We start from the raw sequence: 21,788 nt of genomic DNA, 5'->3' as shown, positions 1-21,788 counted from the left end.
GGGAGAGTACTGGGAGAGACAACTAAAATGGGGGGCCAGCATCTCTGGAACGAGCTAGAAACCTAAGGCAATGAAAATCCCCAGAAATTGATGAGGGTGACCCTAGCTAAGACTTCTAGCATTGGGGGATAAAGAGCTTGAACTGGCTATCTTTTGTAACTAAGAAGGACTTCCAGTGGAGGAATAGGGAAACCAATCCAGCCACAAAATTTCTAACCTATAATTTGTCCCATTTACAAGATGTGCTGGGCAGCCGGGCGGTGGTGGCACACGCCTTTATCCCAGCACTTGGGAGGCAGAGGCAGGCAGATTTCTGAGTTTGAGGCCAGCCTAGTCTACAGAGTGAGTTAGAGCTACATAGAGAAACCCTGTCACGGACCCCACCCCCACCCCCCAAAAAAAAGATATGCTGGGTAAAGAGGACACAGAAATTGTGGGAATGCCCAAACGACAACTGGTCTAGCTTGAGACTCATGAGTAGGTGCTCACCCTAGACACTACCTAGAGGGACAAGAACCAAGGCTCGTAACCCAGAGGCCTACTACAGAATGAAATGATTCCTAATGATATTCTGCTATACTCATAGATTGGTGCCTAACCCAAATTGTCATCAGAGAAGCTTTACCCAGCAACTGATAGAAACAGATAAACAGACCCACAGTCACACATTTGGCAGAACTTGGGATCCTTGAGAGGAGGGGGTAAAAGGGTTATAGGAGACAGAAGGGTCAAGGGCACCACCAGAAAACCCACAGAATCAACTAACCTGGACTTGAGAGGCTCACAGAGATTGAACTGTAAACCAGGGAGCCTGCATGGGACTAACTTAGGCCCTCTGCACTTATGCTGTAGTTGTATAGCTTGGTCTTCTTGTGGGACTCCTAACAGTGGAAGGAGGGACTGTCTCTGACTGATACCTGCTTTTGAGACCCTTTTCTCCTACTGAGTTCTTTCTCTTACCTTAGTAAGAGAGGAGGTACCCAGTTTTACTGCAACTTGATACTGCTGGTTGATATCCATGGGAAGCCTGCCCTTTGCTGAAGAGGGGTGTGGGAGTAAGAGGGAAGGACTGGGAAAAGAGGGGAAACTTCAGTGGGAATGGATGAATGGATGGGTAGATGTCATAAAAATTACATTTTACATGTTTAAATAGAGATGGGAGGAACATCAAAAACCTGAAGCAACAAATTCATACAAAATCTTTTTCCTTCCCATTGTAAGCTTTGTCTCAGATCATATATAAAATCAATGACTTAAGTAATACTTCACAAAATTTTGTGAAGGTATGTGACAGCACAGGCCTTTAATCCCAGCACTCAGGGGGCAGAGACACTAGGATCTCTGTGCGATCAAAGCTAGCTTATGCTACATACAGAATTCTAAATCAGCCAGGGCCACACAATAAAACCCTGCCTAAAAACAACAATCTATATAAACTAAGAAGGTTACATTGTGTCCAAAAAGATATTGCTTGTTCAATTCCTAGAAAACAGTATAAAAACTAAAAGTTTAACAAATAAACCCTTTTCTTGATGTATACATCACTTTTCCATCACTTTAGTTTTCTGAGAAAATATTTTAAGTTACGTTGGACACCAAATTCTAATAATATGAAAATATAAGAATAATCTGTAATAACTGTCCTATACTTTTTATATTAACCAAATTATACAATGCTCCAGTATTAGATGAGAACAGTAATATTTAAAGAGATGACAAATAATACTTTTCTGAGAACCAAAGTATAGAACATGGGAAAGCATTAGCTAAATGTGTAAGTTTCCACTAAAAACAGTGGAGTAAAACAGAAAAATCTCAATAACAAAACTATACAGAATAAAATTCATCAGGCATTAAAGGAAAATGTTTCAGGGTACTCATATTCTATTATGAAAGGATTTAAAGGAAAGGTAGATGCAATGCTGAATCATCCAAAACAGCATTAAACAAAGAGGATGGTGAAGCGGGGAACATGACTAATTTCTCACCAAAAATATCTATTCTACTCAGATAAATACCTATCAAAAGGTGTCAAGTCAACAAGGTTTGAAAGGAAGGGGTGTTAACCTCAAAACAGTTCCCAAAATGGTTAAAATAAACAACATGAGAACTCACAAAGGCTCTAAATCAAGAATGTTCCCATGCTATGGCCCACATTAAAAACAAAAGCCAGCCACTGAAAGAGCAATCTGTATATTATCAGAAGAAAATTAATTTATTTGTTCATTTTCTACAAAGGTCCAGGAACCTGACGTCAGTTTTTGTTTTCTTGGCAGGTAGACACTCTACAGAAGTAACAAAACACACAAAATATAATGTTCTTCCAAATTGTAGTCCTGAAGTAGAAATGACTCCATAAAAAACTCATGAAAGTCACAGGGGAGCAAATGCCTAGTTATGTTACTTAAAAAACTTTTTGTTCCATTAGCTAGACAATACAAAATAATAACAGTACACACATATAACATACTAAGAGTAACACTAGCTACAGAGTCAAAGAATAGTATTCCTTAACAATTTTTGAAACTTAATTACATACAATCCATATCTACTATAGCTGAGAAAATGCTACTTTTCTTAAATGTTATTTTGAAGTTATTTTTGACAAGAGGCATAAGAACCTAACACTGTAGAAACATTTACATAAAACCCATGACAGAACTGTTTCCCTTGTCCTAAAAATAACCAAAACACTGAATACAAGAAGCCCTCTTCTAAGTTGTTTGACAGGGCTGTCTCTAAAAGACTCACAAAATCTACTGCTGTTGTCCTTGGTAATTCCCCAGAGGTAGAAATTCCCCTACTGCAGAAGACACTTCAGAAACTGGGCCCAGAGACCCCAAGTGAAAACAGACTTGAACACCCACTCCCTGTGGACTAGCTTTCATAAACTACTACCCAGTTAAGATGCCTATGAACCACATCAACAATCTGGTACTGAAAACCTAGCTAACTACTCAGTTCTAGTGAAATTATGGTTGCTGGAAGAGAATCTACAACCAATTTACTAAACCAGCACAATCCTTAACAACAATCTATAAATCATTGTCCTTATACCCCCAGATAAGTATGTATGGTCTTTGCCTCCTCATCAAGGAAACGTCTCCTTGCAACAGAGATCACTGCAGAAAACCACAACCAATCAGAATGCAGTTGTGCAGCTCAGTACCAAAAGATACATCTATAAGACATTCCCACACCTAAGGATCAGGAAACACTGCAGAAGAGAGAAATGGTTGCCAACTAAATTATAATCTCAAAACTATAAAAAAAATTTTAAACTCTTACTGTTTTGGAACTATGACAAATATACATATCTTCCTATTTCTCACTTCTTTACAAAATATTTTATTACTTTCCACAAAAAAATAAAACATTTCAAAAATCAACATAATGTAATGAAATATATGTAAATATCAAAAAGGAGCCACTGAGAACTAAATCTAGCTTGAGTAATTCTTAATCAGGTTGATGATTAAAAGGATTTATGAATAAAAATGTCCTAAATGTATATACATGTGCACATTCTTTATGTATATTGCACAGCTTAATTTGCCCTTATCCTGTTAAAATGTGGCTACTGGGCAAAATGTCTTTTAAAATGACTTCTTAATTACTAACTGAAGACTTGCTCTCCTTTTTAAGCAGTACTAATCCCAAATGACTTTTCAAGTTTTAAAAACTAAGGATCACACTATCTTGAAACTTCCTCTTACCTTCTGGACCAAATTCTAAGTAGGATAAAGAAAGATGGGGCTTGTGAATTGGAAAAAGAAAACATGCACTAAATACCCAGTATATGCCTAGACAGCACGAACTTTCATATAGCATCTCACTAAACTTATGAATAATATATTAACTGTCAATTTACAGATAAGGAAACTGAAATACAGACAAGTTGTGAAACAACCAATATCCCACAGATGATGTGTAAGTAGAATTTCTTTTAAGTCCCCAACAGGGTGCACTATTCCTGCAATGCCCGGTCTAAAAGTGGAATGAATGTATAACATGTTCCTATCTATCTCCTTATTCCAAAAACATATATATTGTTCTTGGAGAGAGAACACATCAGATAGCAAACTGGTAAGAACAGATGCTACACTTGATTTTGGCTAAAAGTCTAAAAAGCAGATAATGGAATTTAAACACAGATCAAGTGCTTGAGATATGGCTAAGGAATATAATATTTGGCTATCACTTAACGGGAAAAAATAAACCCAAAGCTATGAAATATAAGTTAAGTCCAACTATAAAATCTAAGCTCTTACTAAGCCATCCCCAGCTTAGTTTTGTACATTCCTTAAAAAAAAAAAAAGTAAAAAAACGAGTTTTACAGTCTTAATGTAAAGACAACTTTTCAGCAAGGCAAAGACCAGTAGAAATTAAAAACCAAGGAGGCTTAGTGACAGAAATCTTTAATTGCAGGACTCAGGAGACAGAGGCAGTCAGATCTCTGAGTTGAAGCCTAGCCTGATCTACACACAGGGTTTCAGGATAGCCAAGCCTATATATAGTAAGATCCTGTCTTTAAAAGAAAATAAATGAAGCTAAAAGTTTAATTTGATACTGATAAAGCAAAGAGTAAGGTCAAAAGACATCCCAGAAACTGTAACAAAAACTCTGTAAAATATTTACAAGCAGCATTACAATGGGTTTTTGTTATTGTTATTGTTGTTACTATAAAACCTCACAAATCAGTTTTTTAAAAAAGTATAAATTCCAATAGGAATATTTAGGGTGAAGATCATGATCAGGCAAGTCACAAAACAATATAAAAGAATTAAAAGAATACACAAATGGGACAAAAAAATCCTCGCTAGCAAAAAAGTAAGTATTTTATAAAATATATGACTATTCTCAGAATGACAATGATTAATAACATAAATGACATCTTAGAGGAAGAAGCCATTGTTTAAAAAACTGGTGATAAAACTTTTTCAGGAGTATTATAAACAGAACTCAGAACCTCATGATTGCTAAGCCAAACATTCTACCGCTGAGTTTTGTATTTTCAGCCCCCAACACCCATGGTTGTAAAATTTTATGCATTTCTAAAGAGTAATCTGACAAGATTTATCAAAATTATATACGTACTGGATTCTGCAAACCCACTTGTAGAAATTTATCCTTTAAAGAAAAAAACATTCAAGGACTGGTGAGATGGTTTAGTGGTTAATAACACTGCTCTTCCAGAGGTTCTGAGTTCAATTCCCAGCAACCACATCTATAAAAAGATCTGATGGCCTCTTATGAAATGTAGGTATACATGTAGACAAGGCACTCCTACATTAAAATACATATACATAAATAAATAAATTGTTTTAAAAAGCATTCAATACGGGAACTGCAGAGGTGACTTGTGTAAAGTGCTTGCTGGGAAAGCATAAAGGTCTCTGAGTTCAGAGCCCCAGAACCCATGTGGACTCTAGAAGTATGACTGAGGAAGACATCCCAATATTCTGGCCTACCCACAACACCAAGTGAGCATTCTCAGACACAAGCAAACAACACACACAAACACATACAAAAGTATTCAAAGACATTTATATTTTTTACTTTGTTTTGATAATCAACATAAATTATCAACTAGCAGGAAACTGGATAAATGGTGTATCAATAAAGACTAAAATGAAGCCATTAAAAATGACTTATAGAAACATTTGTCAATTACTTCCAAACTCAGAGTTACCATATAAGCAAGTCCATTCTTAAGAATATACTCAGGAAAAATAAAAACGTATGTCCTAACAAATTCTACACATTATTACAGCAAAACTATTTAGAATAGTAAAAAACATACAAATGCAAAAAAAAAAAAACATGTTAACCACATGTTAACCATAACAAAGAATGAGAACTAGGAATGTAGTTGACTCATAGAAAGACTGCCTACTATTTACAAAGCTCTGAATTTAATCCCCAGTACTGCATAAACTGGTGTGGTGATACACATGTCTGTACTAGCAATACTTACAAAGTGGAGGCAGGAGGATACAAAGTTTAAAAAGTCATACTTTGCTATGTATCCTACATAACATCCATGGCATGTTGGGAATTAGCTTATGATACAGAAGACACTGTCTCCAAAAAAAAAAAAGTACTATTACATGTTATCAAATGGCTTATTCTTGAAACATTATGCTAAATGAAAAAGAAGTTGGGCACAGAAGATCACATATACAATTCCACTTTCATTAAATTCCTAGACAGGCAATCCATTAAAAATTCCAAGTATGAATCCCAGCACTCAGGAGGCAAATACAGGCAGTTCTCTGAGAGTTCTAAGACATGGTAAACCTTGTCTCAAAAAAAAAAAAAGTTTTAAACAACAAAGCAAGCAGCAAGTAGTCAATAGCTGCCAGCAGAAAGGGGAAATAGAACTGATATTCTATATGAGATTTCTTTTAGGACTGGTGGATATTCTATGCATAGGTGATATATTCACAATAATATGGATATACTAAAATCATTGAGATACATTTTAAAATAAGAATTTTGCATTTAATGTGGCACATAAAAATTTGAAAGTATAAAAATATACCTCTAGATAAAAAAATTAATGTGACATGTTCCAATTAAAAACAGCATATGCAATATGATGCTTTTATTTATGTGAAATATTTTGATGGTTATATAAAAGCATATTGCCCAGATAATAGTTCTATATACTATACTAATAGTCTTACTATGAAAAAAAAATAACCAGGAAATTATCCTTTAGTATTATTTCAAATTTTTCTTTTTAAAAGAGCATGTATTACTTGCAAAAGATAAAAAAAGTAAAATTACTACCATCTGTAAAGAAAAGTACATAACTAAGACAAAATACATGAAGTTGAGAGAACCCAGCAGACAATAAGCATAGGTTGTTAACCTGGGGCCCATGAATGTCATGGAATCTGTGAATTTGTATAGAAAAAAAAAAAAACTGTATCACAGTTTTCACTAAAATGCAGTGCTTTTTTCATACAGACATAGACAACCTACATAGTAGTAATGGTAACTATAATTTTTGTCAATAAACAGAATTTAATGTTTATATCCTATTATAGTTGTTACAAAAATCTCAGAATATTTTCACTACTTCATAATTATAGTTATTAGACTCACTACATCTTCTTAAATACACTAAGAAAGAGGTATATATACTTTCTTACCACATTTATTTTTTTAATAGTTTTGTTTTGTTAGGGATTTTTAGAGGAAAGAACTAATTTTGTTTTTGAAACCAGGTCTCATGTATTTTATCACAGGGTACCCTTGAACTCACTAAGTAGCCAAGGATAATCTTGAACTTCTGATCCTATTGCCTCTACCTCTCAAGTGCTGGGATTACAGGAGCATGAAAATATAACCCAGGATCTTGTGATGCTAAATTGCCCTCTACTAAGTAAGCTAAATACTCAGCACAAAAGGTTCTTTTTAATCCAATTTATTCCCTTTATTTACTTTCAATTATACAATGAACCACAGCCACAGCCGTCTCCAGGCTATCAGTGGAGTTCTCAGAACCTAGCAAAAGTTAAAATCTCTGATGTCCACAGGCCAGGAATAAAATCAAGAATTAAGTAGGGCCTAAATTCAGGAAACAAGTCATTCCAGTAGAGAATGCACCAATATATTTCTCTAACACATTTTTAAATTTTTATTTATTTTTGACTTTTGAGGCAGGATAACACCATGTAGCTCTGACTGGCCTGAATGGAACTAGGCTTATTACCCAGGCTGGGCTCAAACTCTACAGAGATCTAGATGGTCTGTTTCTCAAATGCTGAGGTTAAAAGCAGGTGCCACTACTAACAAATGAAGTGGAAACTTAAGGGTTCTTTGGAAAGTCAGCTGGATGGTCTTTTGCTGAGGTAAACACATGAAGGAATATTTCACTGAAGCAGACACAGGAGAGAGGATGTTCTGTAAAAACAGGCACATGAAAGGACACATGATGAACTATTCTTCGCTAACAACACGCATATATTGGTCCACCTTACACTGTGTAGTTGAGCTTCATTTGTTGGAACTCCATAGAGAAACACAGCAAAAATGTTAAGGTGGTGTGCTGCAGTTTCTTGCTGCTTCCAAGAACCCAGGCTGATTGGCAGAGTGGTATCAGCTGAGACAGGTGCACGTACTGAGGAAAGACCCATGGAGAACGCATGTTTGGAGGGTATAAATAGGGCTCCACGGACAATGACAGAGGCAGAGCTTGGCTTGCTGGTACAGCTTGCTGTGTGCAAAGTTGGGTCTTGAATCTTCACTGATCTTCACTTCATTTAGAGAACACAGCTGAGAACTTCTGGTGTTCCTGCTGGTCCCTCCTGCTGACTTGTGCTGAGGCTGAGGCCTGGCTGCCTCTGCTAGGTAGTGTCACCCACTGGTGATTCGTGGTTGCAATCCCAACTCTAACAAACTGGCCTGCTGGTATATCCCTGACAACACAGATGGGAGTTGCTCCAAAGAACCTTACTAAACAGTTCCACTTCCCCCTTATCCTTTCTTTCCCACTACCTGTGGTGGGTAGTGGGCTAAAAGGGAGGTAAAAGTATTTAAGAACCATCATTAAAAATAGGTTTTGAAAAATTAAAGTTACAAAAAAAAAATTCTTAATTTTTTTCTCTGAAGTGACTCCTCATCATATTCTGACTTGGCTCTAAGTTCTCTCCATCATACAAAATAGCCAATAGGCCTTGAAAGTTTTTTTCATCCCAACATAAATCTTATTAGTTGAGAATTTCATACATTTTGATTATATCTACCTCTATACCTTTAAGACCTATTTCTTGACTTAACCATTTATATTTTAATTCTAAATTTTAAAAGAAACTCTCTTCCCATTCTCATCTCAACTGACTCTATCAGACTAATATTTTAAGTTAAAATTTTAATTTACAGACATTCAATTTCGTAAGTACTGTATTTACATCATTTCTACTACTTCTCTCCACTCTAACTCCTCCCACGTCCAACTCCATGTGCCTAACTCCCAAATTCAAAACTTATCACTTACATCTGTCTGTCTGTCTGTCTGTCTGTCTGTCTGTATCTGGCCTCTGTAGGTGCATGCACATGCATGCATGCACATACATGCATGCACAAAAAACACAAACACACACACACAAAAAGGTCGATTATTTTGTTATTCAAAATAACGTGATTAGGGCTGATCACTCAGGACTGGGTATCAGAAGACCGGACATTTGATAAAACTCCCTCTCCCTCTCTCAGCAGCCACAGATTACCTAAAGCTCCTCATGTAGAAATGGGATCTTGTACAATTAACCCACCCACAACGGCATGTTGAATGGTGTCATTATGCAGGTCTTGTTTAGATAATCATATTGTTGAGATGTCATGGTTCAGCTTCTCAGTCATGTCCTTGCAGCAGGCAATCTGGTTTTCTGGGCCCTTATCATCTTTCTGACCCATCGTCTATGATTTTCCCTGAGCCTTAAATGTAGGGGTTGTATTACAGCTAGACCAATTGGGGTTAGGCACTTCACAGTCACTCATTTTCTGAATTCTGATCAGCTGTGGATCTCTGTAGTGTCTTCCACATGCTGGAAAATTAATCTTCTCTGCTGAGGAATGAAAGTGACACCTCTCAGGCTGGGCTGGTGCTTAGGCTATACAACCCACATAAAGACCTCTTCAAGTGTCCAGATTATACTATTCTTAAAAATAAATTTCAGAAATCAGGGTGTTCACTTGTCCTGTGCAAGACCCCGGTTCAATCCCTAGCACAGCAAAAAGAATGAGTAAACTTTAAACTTTTTTTTACTAACCCTGTTCAAATCAACCAGTGGCTCCCAATGTCTTTAATAGTATAGGTAAATATGAGATTTCAAAGCTACATAGTATCTACTAGTAAAAGTGTACGGTTAACAATGAATGTCCTCTAAAATAAAGCCACATTACAACTTTTAATTTCAGTATTAATAAGAAACCTCAATTTATCTATTTAAAAAATGCTTGCTTTGTTGAAATCTCTGTGTCAATGACATAAGGACAAAACTAATATTCCTTATTAGGCGCATATCCCACTTATAATCATGCTTTAATTTGCCCAATTAACTTCATGTTTCTATTCAAGCCATGGAATCTAACCAAAAGTTAAACTGATTTTCTAAAAACTGAACATCTGCAAGTAGATATTTGTTGATGTAATTTCCACTGCTTACAATGGCACTTATTAATTTAATATACATTTCCTAAGTTTTTACTATATACCAAGCATTTCATGTTCCCTATTATGTTTCAAACATTTGAGCCATAAAGATGAAGTATACATCATATCTGCACTTTTCAAAATGACATACTCTATTAGAAAAGCCAAGACATAAACCAAGAAATTATAAGACCCTGTGGCAAACTGTATCAAAGAGGAACACAAATGATGTTAAAGGCATACAAGAAAAATCATAAAGCAAAGCCTCGAAGTGTAAGATAAGGTTTCTCAAAGTAAGTAACACCTGAGGTGAATTATTAAAAAAGTCAGAAGGGTTATAAAGTCAGAAGGGTTATAAAGCATAAGGTACTATAGGCACATTTAAAGCATTGACAAGACTGTAAGTCACTCACTTTGGCTAATCTAAGGAGTATGTGAGAGGAAAGAGTAATGAGTACTAAAACTGGAAAGGTAAGCAAGACAAGCTCTTGATAGGCCCTCCTTATACTACCATGAAATCTGCATCTTTCTCTGGAAGACTATACAGCAGAACGACATCCAGAGAATCACACAAGTATAAGAATTCCAACAACATAACTGTCAATCTGCCACTTAATATGAGCCCTTCATGAAATCTGTTAAAACTTCAGTATTTTCACATATACTACAGGGATTAGTAATATCAATTTCACCAATATTATAAAAAGAAATGTTATTTCATTTAAATCTAGCAGAGGGATATCAAACTGCTTACACCCTGACTTGATAGTAGTTATTAATATTTATATCTTTAAGTAATAGTTAAAAACAAAAACTTTAAGCTGGGTATGATACTGTTGCTCATACTTATACTTCCACTACTAGATAGACTGAGGCAGGAGGAATGTCTCGAGTTATAGGCTAGCCTGGGATGTAGAGTCAAATCCTGTCTCAAAGGAAAGAATTAACTCACAACAACAAAAAAGATAACAAAGATCTTATACGATTCACAAAAATCAATATATGTACATTTCGTCACTGAAAGTTTGATTCAACCTAGCACACAATATATAAGAAAATAGTAACTATTACTATAGCTTAACATATGAAATAAAAGATGCAGTGAATTTTATATTAATCTGTTCGGTAATAGTATATATAAAGAAACAAAGGGGACACTGATGGAAATTGATAAAGAAAGATGTTGCTGTAATCTATTTTCTTGCCTTCTTTTCCTCTCATCATAAAGGGAAAAAAAAAAAAAAAGACGTCTACCTCTGCTTACTCATCCCTGTAAGTCAAAACCTATTTGGTACTCTGTCTGTAACAGCATTAAATGTTATTGTCAGCTAGCATATTCACTTGTTTGCTGTAACCAAACTTAAATTCCCTCTTAATAAGGTAAGCACTCTGGAGTCAAGCATGCTTCACTGTAATCAGGAAATGTCAAATATCTTATAAGTTTACTAATAGTAAGAAGCTGTAATAGCAAAGCATATACTGAAGTTAAGGCTTTTATTACAGATGTTAGGTACTATTCTAAACACTTTATGAGAACTAGACCATTAAATCATTATTTCACTCTGAGATAAGTGTTATTACTATCTTCCTATTACAAATGAAGAAACTGAAACAGAAATTAAATGAATTCTGACAGCTACATAAATGGAAGATCTAAGGCTCAAATTCTTAACCTACTAGAAAATGTGAATCATACTGTCTATCTCACAGTATTTTCAGAAAAAGTAATTCAGATTATATGTGTATGGGCTATGAGTTTGAATTTTGTTAGTCCTCGGTACTTAGTAATCTAAAAAGTATTAGTTCCATTCCACAGTAAAGACTTGATCCAACAGAGAAGGAGGGAGGGAGGAAAAGGCAGGCTGAATATTGTTACTCAGTGATAGGACACACAGACAGCATGCTTGGCACCCTAGATTTGACCATGCCTAAGTCCTTCAACTGCTAAAATTTCAGGTATGTCACCATACCAGTGAGATGGTTTGAATGAGAATGGCTCCCATAGGTTAATTCACTTGGATGTTTGGTTCCTAGTTGAACTGTTTGAGAAGAACTAGGAGGTGTGGTTTTGTTGGAGGAGGTGTGTCACTGAGGGTTAGCTTTCATTCCCAGTTAAGCTTTCTCCAAACTTGCAGATCGCCTGCCTCTACAACCTGAATGCACCACCACGCCCTGTTTTTTAGTTTGTCTTCATCGTCGTCGTGTGAGGAGGAGTTCTTCACGGCAACTGAAAAGTAAACTAAGACACCCAACCATATAATACTTTTCCTGATTAAAAATTTTCAAACCTTAAACGTTTTTACCCTGTTTCAAGGTTTATTATTATGATCTGGATCTGAATCTGAAGTGTCCTCTGCAGGCTCCGTATGAACGGCTTAGTTAGCAGCTGATGGGTTCCAGGAAGGTGTCATGAGGATTTTCAAGTCATCAGTGGATTAATCTACTAACAGATTCTACTAATAATAATTTGGTGCCATAATTGGGATGAGAAGTGGTAGAAATTAGAAAATGGGTCCAAGTGGAGAAGTGGGTCATGCCTGGAAGGAAATGGCTTGTTCCCACCTCACGTCAGCTTCCTAGGTACTATAAAGTGAACAGCTTTTCTCTGCCTTGCCATGGTCCAGAAACATGGAGCCAGCCAACTATGGATTGAAACCTTTGAAATCACAAGCTAAAATAAATCTTCCCTCCTTTGTTTCTCTCTTGGCTATTTTGTCACAGTAACCAAATGACTAGCAATTTCCATTCTGTACAGAATTCATTTTTTTTCATATTTACAATAGTTGTTACATTATATATAAACCTACAGAATGTACACTGTAGGCAATTTTAGGGGTTTTGTTCTGCTTTAGTGACCATTATGATTAGAAAATAACAGACACACATGCATGCACAAGTCTCAATACACTTTACAGTGTCTCCTCTACATCCTGCATCGTTCTCTTTAGAACTGGGTATATTAATGGGTACAGAATGGGTCCACAAATAGGGTTTTTAATTTTCAAAATGTACAACATTAGAAATATTTACCATGAAGAAGTTAACCAAACTACTCAAAAATCTTCCTCAGAGCAAGCTAAGTAATACTCAGAGATACATAGTCAAGATCTTAAGGAAAAGGTAAATAAAGATGAGTCACTGTTTCACACTGTAAAATTCCTGAGCAATGAAAGAATGAAGAATAATTCAACTAAAACTGAAGTTGTCCAGAAATAAAATCCATCTCAGGTACTAGAAAGTGTTAGTGCAGCTACTAAAACAAAGATGTACTTTTATCATGAAGCACATGATTAACAATCATGAGGGGGTTATTTGATGATTTTACTGTTGTTTCTATATTAAGATTCACATGTGTTATTTCAATGACTTTAAAATTACAAAATAGCAAAAGTAGAATATGCCAACGTTCACCTAAATGTTTCTTTAGAATATAAAATAGTAACAGTAAAAAAAAAAAAATTAATATTCTGTTTAATTAAACTTCAGAAACTAAAATTCAGAGTTCTGACTCACAGATCCCAATTGATTTCAAAATACAGAAAAAATAAACAGCCAGAACCCAGTAAACGACAATGACCATCAATTATTACACAGTAAAGGAAATGCCGTAGCAAATTCACAAAATTGTAAGTTCTCATAAAATTGCAAACTTTTAAATAGTTGCTAAAATTCATTTGCCATTCAAGCCTTTCACATATTAAAGTGGTGTTCTCCATTTTCTTGTATTTCTTCCCTCCCTTACACTCTCCTTTCCTCCAACTTTCCCCTCAAATTTTTACTCTGAAGGTGAAAAACAATTCTTAAGTATAATTCAACTTTCAGATATAATTTTACAAGTATGTAATATCATCTAAACTAATACACTGAAGCCCTTTGCTGTGAAGATAAACAAATTGTCTATCCAGGGCTACTTCTCACACTCATTATATTTAAATAATGCTCTATGAAAAATTCTTGCCATAAAATTTGTCCCTTTCAGTTCTTAAGAAAATAGTCTGTGAGCAATAAGCAGAATACCAAGATCCTAGGAATGGAAGAATCACAAAATTTAAGGACTTCTAAAGTAAATTGCCACATAGTAAATAGGCATGCTAACCAGAAGGACACACAAATTTCTGTGTGTTAAGGCACTAAAATTTTGTAATTAACTTATCATATCATTAGCAATAAATACAGATATTTCAACTGCTCTTAAAGGTATTTATAACGAATGTTCTAGAAAGGTTACTTAAACCTCCCTTAGGTAACAATAACTCTCAAACCCTAAACAATATTCCACTTGACTTTGTTATAATTTCTTTAGACAAAAAGAATATTTCCAGTGTTAAAAATAAACTATCCAAATACTTTACTTTTTTTGTTTGCTTGAAGTAGGAGGACTGGCTTTTTTTGTTTGTTTAGGGAGAGGGGTTGTTTGGTTTGGTTTCTGTGACAAAGATTCAATATGTACCACAGGGTTCTGCCTCTGCCTCAGAGGGGTTGAGAATTATAGGCATGTGCTGCAGGCTAAGGAGGATGTAGGGAAAGGGGAATCCTAACTGCTGGCGAGATTGTAAACTAGTACAGCCATTATAGAAATCACCTCAAAAAAATAAAAACAGGACTACCATATAACCCCGCTATATCACTCCTGGATATATAACTCAATAGACTCGATATCCTACAACAGTGGTGAACATGTTTATTGATGCTATATTCCTGATAACAAGAAAATGGAATCAACATAGGTACCATGATAACAAGGAAAATGGAACCAATCTACATGCCTATAATGAAAATGTAGTATATATACACAGTGAAATTTTACAAGGCTGTAAACAAAAGTGAAATCTGCAGAGAAAAAAAAGATAGGCCTAGAAAGCATTTTATTAAGCCAAGTGATCCAAATGCAGAAAGACGAACCAATGTTCTCTCTTTATATGCAAATTCTAGCTTGTATAGATGTATGTATGTAAGGGGGGAATAAATGTGGGTAAAGCCTAAAATACTAGAACAAGTAAAAAAATCATGAGGAGGGAAAAGGGACAGGACTACAAAGAACATATATGACCTGAGACCAGAAAGTGAGGCAAGATAAAAACAAAGAGGGTTAAAGGGTAGGAGAGATGGGGGTAAATCAAAACAAATTTTGTTGAAAATGCCATAGTGATACCTAAAACTTTGTGTTGTAATTTTTTAGATAAATGCGGGCATACTTGCCTTCTAAATAAAGCTCTCTGTGTGTGTGTGTGTGTGTGTGTGTGTGTGTGTGCGCGGGAACATGCACACTGGATGTTTATACATTAAAACTTTTACGGGATATTTTCAAACTTTAGAAAAATATCACTGTATGACTTACAAAAACTATAAAATACTAAGATCGCTGTTAAAACAAAGATAAGACCTAACCAGAGGAACTGTTTGAAGATTCTTTTTCATTTTTTATTACGTATGTATCTATATGAGGTTAATGTGAACTTAATGTAGGCACCCTCTGAAGCCAGAAGAGGGTGTCAGATCCCCTACAACTGTCAGTTGTGAGCTGTATAACATGGGTGCTCGGAACCCAACTCTGGTCCTCTGAAAGAGTACTAAGTTCCCTTAATCGCTCAACTACCTCTCCAACCCCCAAAATTGGTATTTTTAAAGGGACATGAACTTAATGAAATTATTCCCACATTCTCACTGCTGTCTTTATCTCTACCCCCTAAAATGTAAAACAAGGAAGCAACCAAACAAACCTCTTAAATTAGAACCAAGTGAAATAGCAATTGTCTATAATTGCAATAGGGAGGCTGAGGAAAGAGGATTGTATGTCTGTGGTAAACCTGCCCTACAGGGCAAAACTCTCAAAAACAAACATCTAATTTTAAAAATTGTAATTCTTTTAATCTTCCCATTGGTTTTACTTTACACTCCTCACCATTATGGTTTTCTAAAAACATAAATTTAAATTTTAGAAAAAATTAAAATTCAATAAATAGTACATGTACTACTCACTCTACACAAAATAAAAACATCAAATTATTGTAAGATGGTAGAAAAGTTCAGAAAGATACTCCCAAAAGTTTTATTTACAAAAATCAGTCAACTTGAACTAAAAGAATTATGTAACAGTTTCATAACACTTATTGTTTGTGACTGTATATAAAATCAATTTCTTCCATCCATTTTGATATTTGATTGTATTCAAACATACAGAACTTAGAATCCTCCCCCTAGGGACTATGTTATAAAATTCATTAAAAAGTAATGAAATTAAAACTATTCAAAAATAATAAATATATCATTTGGCTATTTTCTATAAACTAACATGCAAGGCTACATTGACAATTTTATTTCTAAAAAAGGACATCTCATGTATATCAAAGGCCTCTGAAATACTTTTCCCTCAGTATTGGGAACCAAACCTAGGGCCCACACAAGTCGTACACAAAGCTACATCCACAGCTCTAGTTTCTTGATCCCTAACTCACAATTGGTAATTAATGAGTATTTGTACTTAGAAATGCTTTTTGATACTTATAATCAAAGCAGTAGCAGGCAGTAATAAAAGATCGCATCTACTATATGCGAAACATGTTTTTCTCATACTCTTCTCACAACCTTACTGAAAGAGTATCATCTTCTTGATACAAGAAAACTGATATACAAATTCTAGACATTAATAGACTATGAGAATGAATATAAATGTCATGGTCATGGATCTAATGGGTCTGTAAAAGTTAAGACCCTTTTCCTATTAAACTGCACACTTAGGCTGTTCCTTGAGTAGTGTTAATAGAAAACAGCTTTTTACCTCTTCTCTCCCCACCCCCACCTTCCCATTAAAGAACAGACTGCTTCTTTGTGAGACCAGGTTCAGAAAAGAGCAATCTCTGGCCATTACAGTGACCATGGCCTAAAAGCTTCAAATGAGACTGTATTGTGACTCCAGCCACAGTCAAGGTCTAGCTGTGTGGGCTAACTAACTAAACCCAAATGTAAAAAGTGAGGTAAGTCTCCGACTAGAATACCATTTACATATAGCTCTGAAATGCACTATACACTCAGTGGCAGATCTACCTTTATTTCCGTTTTTTGTTTTGACTCTTCTAAAATAGCTTTCCAGGAGCACACAATGAATTGACCATAGAAGCTGATGATCTAGGTTTGGGAGACTAGAGGAAAACACGTTTGGTTGTACATGAACTATCTTCATGGAGAACTGAGATAATGGGAATCCGTAAGATAGCATCTAAAACTGCTGTAGTGTGCTTTCACTGTGTACAAACAGCTCGGCTAAACTCCTGAACACAATCCGCCTAAACAGTCTAAGCTACATAAGCCGGTTGGGTTAAGATGACAGCTCCGGTAACTTCCTCTTCCTCACTGACCTCCTCAGTTCAGTGTGTCCACGCCTTTCCCTCTAGGAGGCAGGATATAAGCAATTTCAAATTCACAAAATTGATCCAATCCCACCAACACCACAGGCCAACAAGGCCCGTTTCCCTTTCTTCCTCTGCCTTACCAGGATGATTTCCAGGGAGGGAAATCTTACCAGCGATAAACTATCTGCAGCAACAACAACAACAAAGAACGTATTTACTCAAGTCTCTCCTCGCACAGCCTTAAAGGAAGGACGTAAAGAGGAGATCCGAACACCACGAATTCCGAGATTTAACTGTTTTGATTCACTTTCCCTCGGGTTCGCCACGCCAGCCTGGGAAGGCCTGCAGTTAGAACGCCAAAAAATGCCTTCGTCTCCCCTAGGGAGCCGCGGAGGCGGCACAGGCGGCCGCGATCCGCGTGTCCCGCCCCCGACCCTCACCTGGTCAGGCCCGGGGCAGCGCCCAGGGCCCGCGCGAGCACGGAGTCCCGGGAGCGTCTGGGGCGGGCGGGCGAGCGAGCGAGCGGGCGGGCGAGCGCGAAGACGGTTAGGCCGCGCTGCAGGCCGGCGCGCTTCCTGCCACGGCTCCGGCCTCGGGAACCGCGGCCCGAGCCCCCGCCGACCGCCGCCGTGGGGGCCGCACCGCCTCCCGCGTCCACGGCATGGATCCCCGCCGAGCAATTCTCACCTGCGAGGCTCCGAGCCCCGGCCTCGAAGCGGGAGGACCACGCCGCTCTGGGGTCCCCGACTCGGGTCCCCTCCCCACACGCACACGACCGGGAACCCGCGCCCCCTGAGGCGACGCGGGCCGGCTCCCGCCGCCCGACACACACACAGACACACACGCGCGATACACACACACTCACACCCACTCGCCGCGGGGCCGCCTCCCGCCCGCCAAAGTCCCAACTCACACACCCACACACGTTCGTCCCTCGCCCACCTCACTTCCCCGGGGAGACGCGCTCCCCCTCGCTCCACTCCCGGCCCGACTCAGAAGCACGGAAACACTCTACCTCATTCTTCTCCGCGGGCCCAGAACAAGCACCAGCAGCCATTTCCCCGCGGCAGGGGAAACACACACAAACACGCGCGCGCGCACCAGGCCCCCACAGATGCTCCCTTCCAGACCTCAGACGCAAACACAAACACCCACGCCCGCCCGCTCGCCCGCACGCTCACCCCGAGGGGCCGCGGCGGCGGGAGGCCGGGCCCCGGAAGGCGAGCGCGCAGGGCCGGGAGCCGAGGCCCGCGCCCCCTCCTCACCTGCATTCAGCGCGCCAGGGTCCGGGCGGCGGCGACGGCGGCGGCGGCGGGGCGGCTGCTGCTGGGGCTGCGGCGGCGGGGGAGGCGGCGGCGGCGGTGGCGGCGGGGCTGAGGGCAGTAAAGACATGCAGGCAGCCCGCCGGGGGGAGAGGCACCGGCCGGAGGGGACGCGGGGCGGGCGGGCCGGGCCGGGCCGCCTGAGGAACCACCGAGGCGGCGGAGGGCGGCCGAAGGGAGCGCAGAGCAGACGGATCGGGGGGCGGGGAAGGGGGAACGCGGGCCGGGCCGCGCCGGACCTGAGCGACCGGGACGCGCAGGAGAGGGCCCGCGGTCGCCGGAGACGCGGCTGCCGCTGCTGCGAGCGCCTCGCGGAGCCCGCCCTTGGCCTTGGCCTCCTGGCGCTGAGGCTGCCGCTGCGGGAGTTGCTGCCGAGCCGAGTTGCTGCCGAGGCCGAGCAGAGAGAAAGAAGGAGAGAGAGAGCCGCGAGCTTTCGGTGCCTTCGCTCTAATTCCCACACGCTCACAACCCCGAGGGCCGGGGAGAGAAGTCCAGGCGCTATCGCTTTAGAGATTAATAACAAGGTGCAGAGAGTGCGAGGAGGAGGAGGAGGAGGAGGAGGAGGAGGAGGAGGGAGTTGATTGACGTGGAGGGGCTGGCGGGAGTCAGTCACTCCCCGGCGCCGAGGGGTGGGGTGAGGGAAGGGGGCGGGGCTCCGGCGTCGCGCTTCGGGAGGTGCGCGTGCGCGCCGGGCGGCCAAGCGCCTGGCTCTCTTCCTTCCTCGCCCTCGCTGGTGTTTTGAAAAAATTAAAGAAAAAAAAATCTGCTTTATTAGATTGAGCGGAGAGTAGAGCGAGAAGGCTTGTACGATTAGCAAAACCTAATGGGGGTTGGGGAAGGGACACGCGGGTGCTTGCACTGTTCCCTGACGCTGGCTCACGCAGGCCCACAGCAGAGCTCAGGGCATTCTGGGTGGTTAAGGAGACCTCAGGTGAGGTGAAACGACCCAAGGAAATGTTTTCTGACAGCCTCAGTGGGTTTCTTTTTTCTTTCTTTTTTAACAGCATGTGTAAGTTGCATGGCGGGAAGTAGATTTAAAACCCTATGACGGTCTGCGATAAACCCCCGTCCTATTTTTAAATTCTCCTTTCTCGCGATGAAATTGTGTATTTGGCAGTTTGCGGCGGTTACGGAATGAAAACATTTAAGTGTAAACTAGAAATATTATTGGTTACCGTGTGAATGGAGCTTGCTATTTTAAGTCCGGAGGGTTTATTTTTGCCACCTGAAGCTTGTTCCACCAACAGAGCTAGAAGCAAAGGATGCTGCCTTGAATTTGCACTTTCAGTCTCTCTCGGTGCATGGCTCTGTGTTGGGTATTTACCGACGTTGGTCCAGAGTCGATTACACTGTTCAATATGTTTTATCCTCAAATATATGTTTTCACCACTCTTAAGGCACCGTGTTGGTTGCCTTATTATCTCAGGCCTTGTTACTGAAAGCTTAAAGCCTTTAATCTCTTGAGAGGGGAGAAAGGGGGTGCAATTAAAATGCAAATAATTTATGGAGAACTGAACTGCACTTTCATCTTGTTGCCAGGAAGTGTGAATGAGTGAAAAAGCCCCTCTGGGTCAAAAAAATAAAAAACCTACCAGCTACCTGTTTTTCCATCCTGGTTCAGTTTCTATTTCCTGCTAGCAACCTCCCACCCACCCCCCTCCCCTCACCCTCCACACACCAACACTTTGTGTAAAAGGTGTTAAGATGGCCTAAATCATGGAAGAAGCCTATTCAATCCCAACTGTTTTAGTCTGGGGGACAAGATACTAATAATAATTAGTCATCTTTGGCTTTGTAAATAACAAAGCCAAACAAGTCACCGCAGGAGGCCAGGATAGTGAACCTGTCTGCATGGCACCTTATTTACCAAATTTCTTGACACATACTCCCAAAATAGATTAACAAATGTTAAAAGGGGGAAAATAAATACTTCAGAAAATTTAAGTCAGATTAATGTGATACTTACATGCCTCACAGGTCTTCAAATACCGATAAGGTAAATTTCTAGCTTGTACACAGTAAGCACACACACATGCCAGGTCTGTTATGTTCTCTCTCAGCACGGGAAAGACAGTCAAACATGTACAGTCCTTAGGCCTATGCACAGACAGTCCTTGCAGGGGAAGCTGACACATAAACAGGAAGTTCTCAGAGAAGGAGCCAAAAATGAAAGGTGACACAAATCAGATGAACAATGCCTAGAAGGACAGATGGAAATCGCTGGCTTTTTTACCTCAGCCATCTGATACTCCACACCATCCACTGGCAGGAAGAGAGAGCAGCTGCAGAGAGAGAACTACTAAATGAGGTTTGCTGGTCTTGAGACCCAGATTTACAGAGGTAAATGTTCACTGTTGGTGTCTAAGTTTTAACTGATGTTTCACAGTCATTGAAGACTGGAGGGATGATTATAACATTTAGAATGAAGAATGTGGATGTTTATTAAAAAGTTCAATAGGGTTGGGGGAGCTGTAGAGATGGCTCGGTGGTTAAGAGCACTGGCTGCTCTTCCTGAGGTTCTGTTTGATACCTAGTACCTACATAGGACCTCACAACATCCATAACTCCAGTTCTAGGGAATCTAATATCTTCTTCTGACTTCCTTGGGCACCAAGCATGTGTGGTGCACAGACATACATGCAAGCAAAACACATACATGAAAGTCAATAATTTTTAAAAGCTCAGTTGAACCCAAGTGACGTTCAAATAGTCTTTACTCACAGAAAAATTTTCTGTATTATATCAAGTATACTGACTTGCCACAAACAAAGGTGAAGGACTGATTTGCACTCATTTACCCTTGGCATATTGGGGATTATACCCAGGGATTCAATGTCCAAGGCCTCCAGTGTCTTTAGTAAGTGAGTACTACTGAGTAAGCACTACTGAGTACTACTGAGTAAGCACTACTGAGTGAGTACTACTGAGTAAGCACTACTGAGTGAGTACTAG

The 21,788-nt window shown here is 39.3% G+C and overlaps 1 protein-coding gene, 1 long non-coding RNA gene and 1 other non-coding gene across 5 annotated transcripts in view; 1 reads left to right on the top strand and 2 right to left on the bottom strand.

Moving 5' to 3' along the window:
• Cnot6l (CCR4-NOT transcription complex subunit 6 like) overlaps nt 1–20,887 on the bottom strand; it is an 84,671-nt gene extending 63,784 nt beyond the window's left edge. Inside the window, exon 1 of one of the 3 annotated variants that reach the window (XM_028784986.1) lies at nt 20,803–20,887. Coding sequence is in view for 1 of the 3 variants with exons in the window: in XM_028784984.1 (XP_028640817.1) it covers nt 18,530–18,534 (5 nt within the window). In the remaining 2 variants the exon portion in view is untranslated. Of the gene's footprint in view, nt 1–18,529; nt 18,573–18,779; nt 18,822–20,802 lie in introns of those variants that run through there. The other 2 variants (XM_028784985.1, XM_028784984.1) reach the window with 2 other exon arrangements.
• Nucleotides 3,939–4,135, bottom strand: LOC114636894. Its single transcript, XR_003713701.1, has one exon. It is a non-coding gene; the product is annotated as a U2 spliceosomal RNA (small nuclear RNA).
• A 117-nt stretch (nt 20,888–21,004) lies between the features above and the next one.
• Nucleotides 21,005–21,788, top strand: part of LOC114636891 — a 3,872-nt gene continuing 3,088 nt past the window's right edge. The window contains exon 1 of the long non-coding RNA XR_003713697.1: nt 21,005–21,176. This is a non-coding gene — a long non-coding RNA (uncharacterized LOC114636891). The remainder of the gene's footprint in view (nt 21,177–21,788) is intronic.

Source organism: Grammomys surdaster, unplaced genomic scaffold (assembly GCF_004785775.1).
Source record: "Grammomys surdaster isolate TR1022 unplaced genomic scaffold, NIH_TR_1.0 125024, whole genome shotgun sequence".
Lineage (NCBI taxonomy): Eukaryota > Metazoa > Chordata > Mammalia > Rodentia > Muridae > Grammomys > Grammomys surdaster.
The sequence above is the reverse complement of the archived record's forward strand: the minus strand, read 5'-3'. Positions and strand labels throughout refer to the sequence as shown.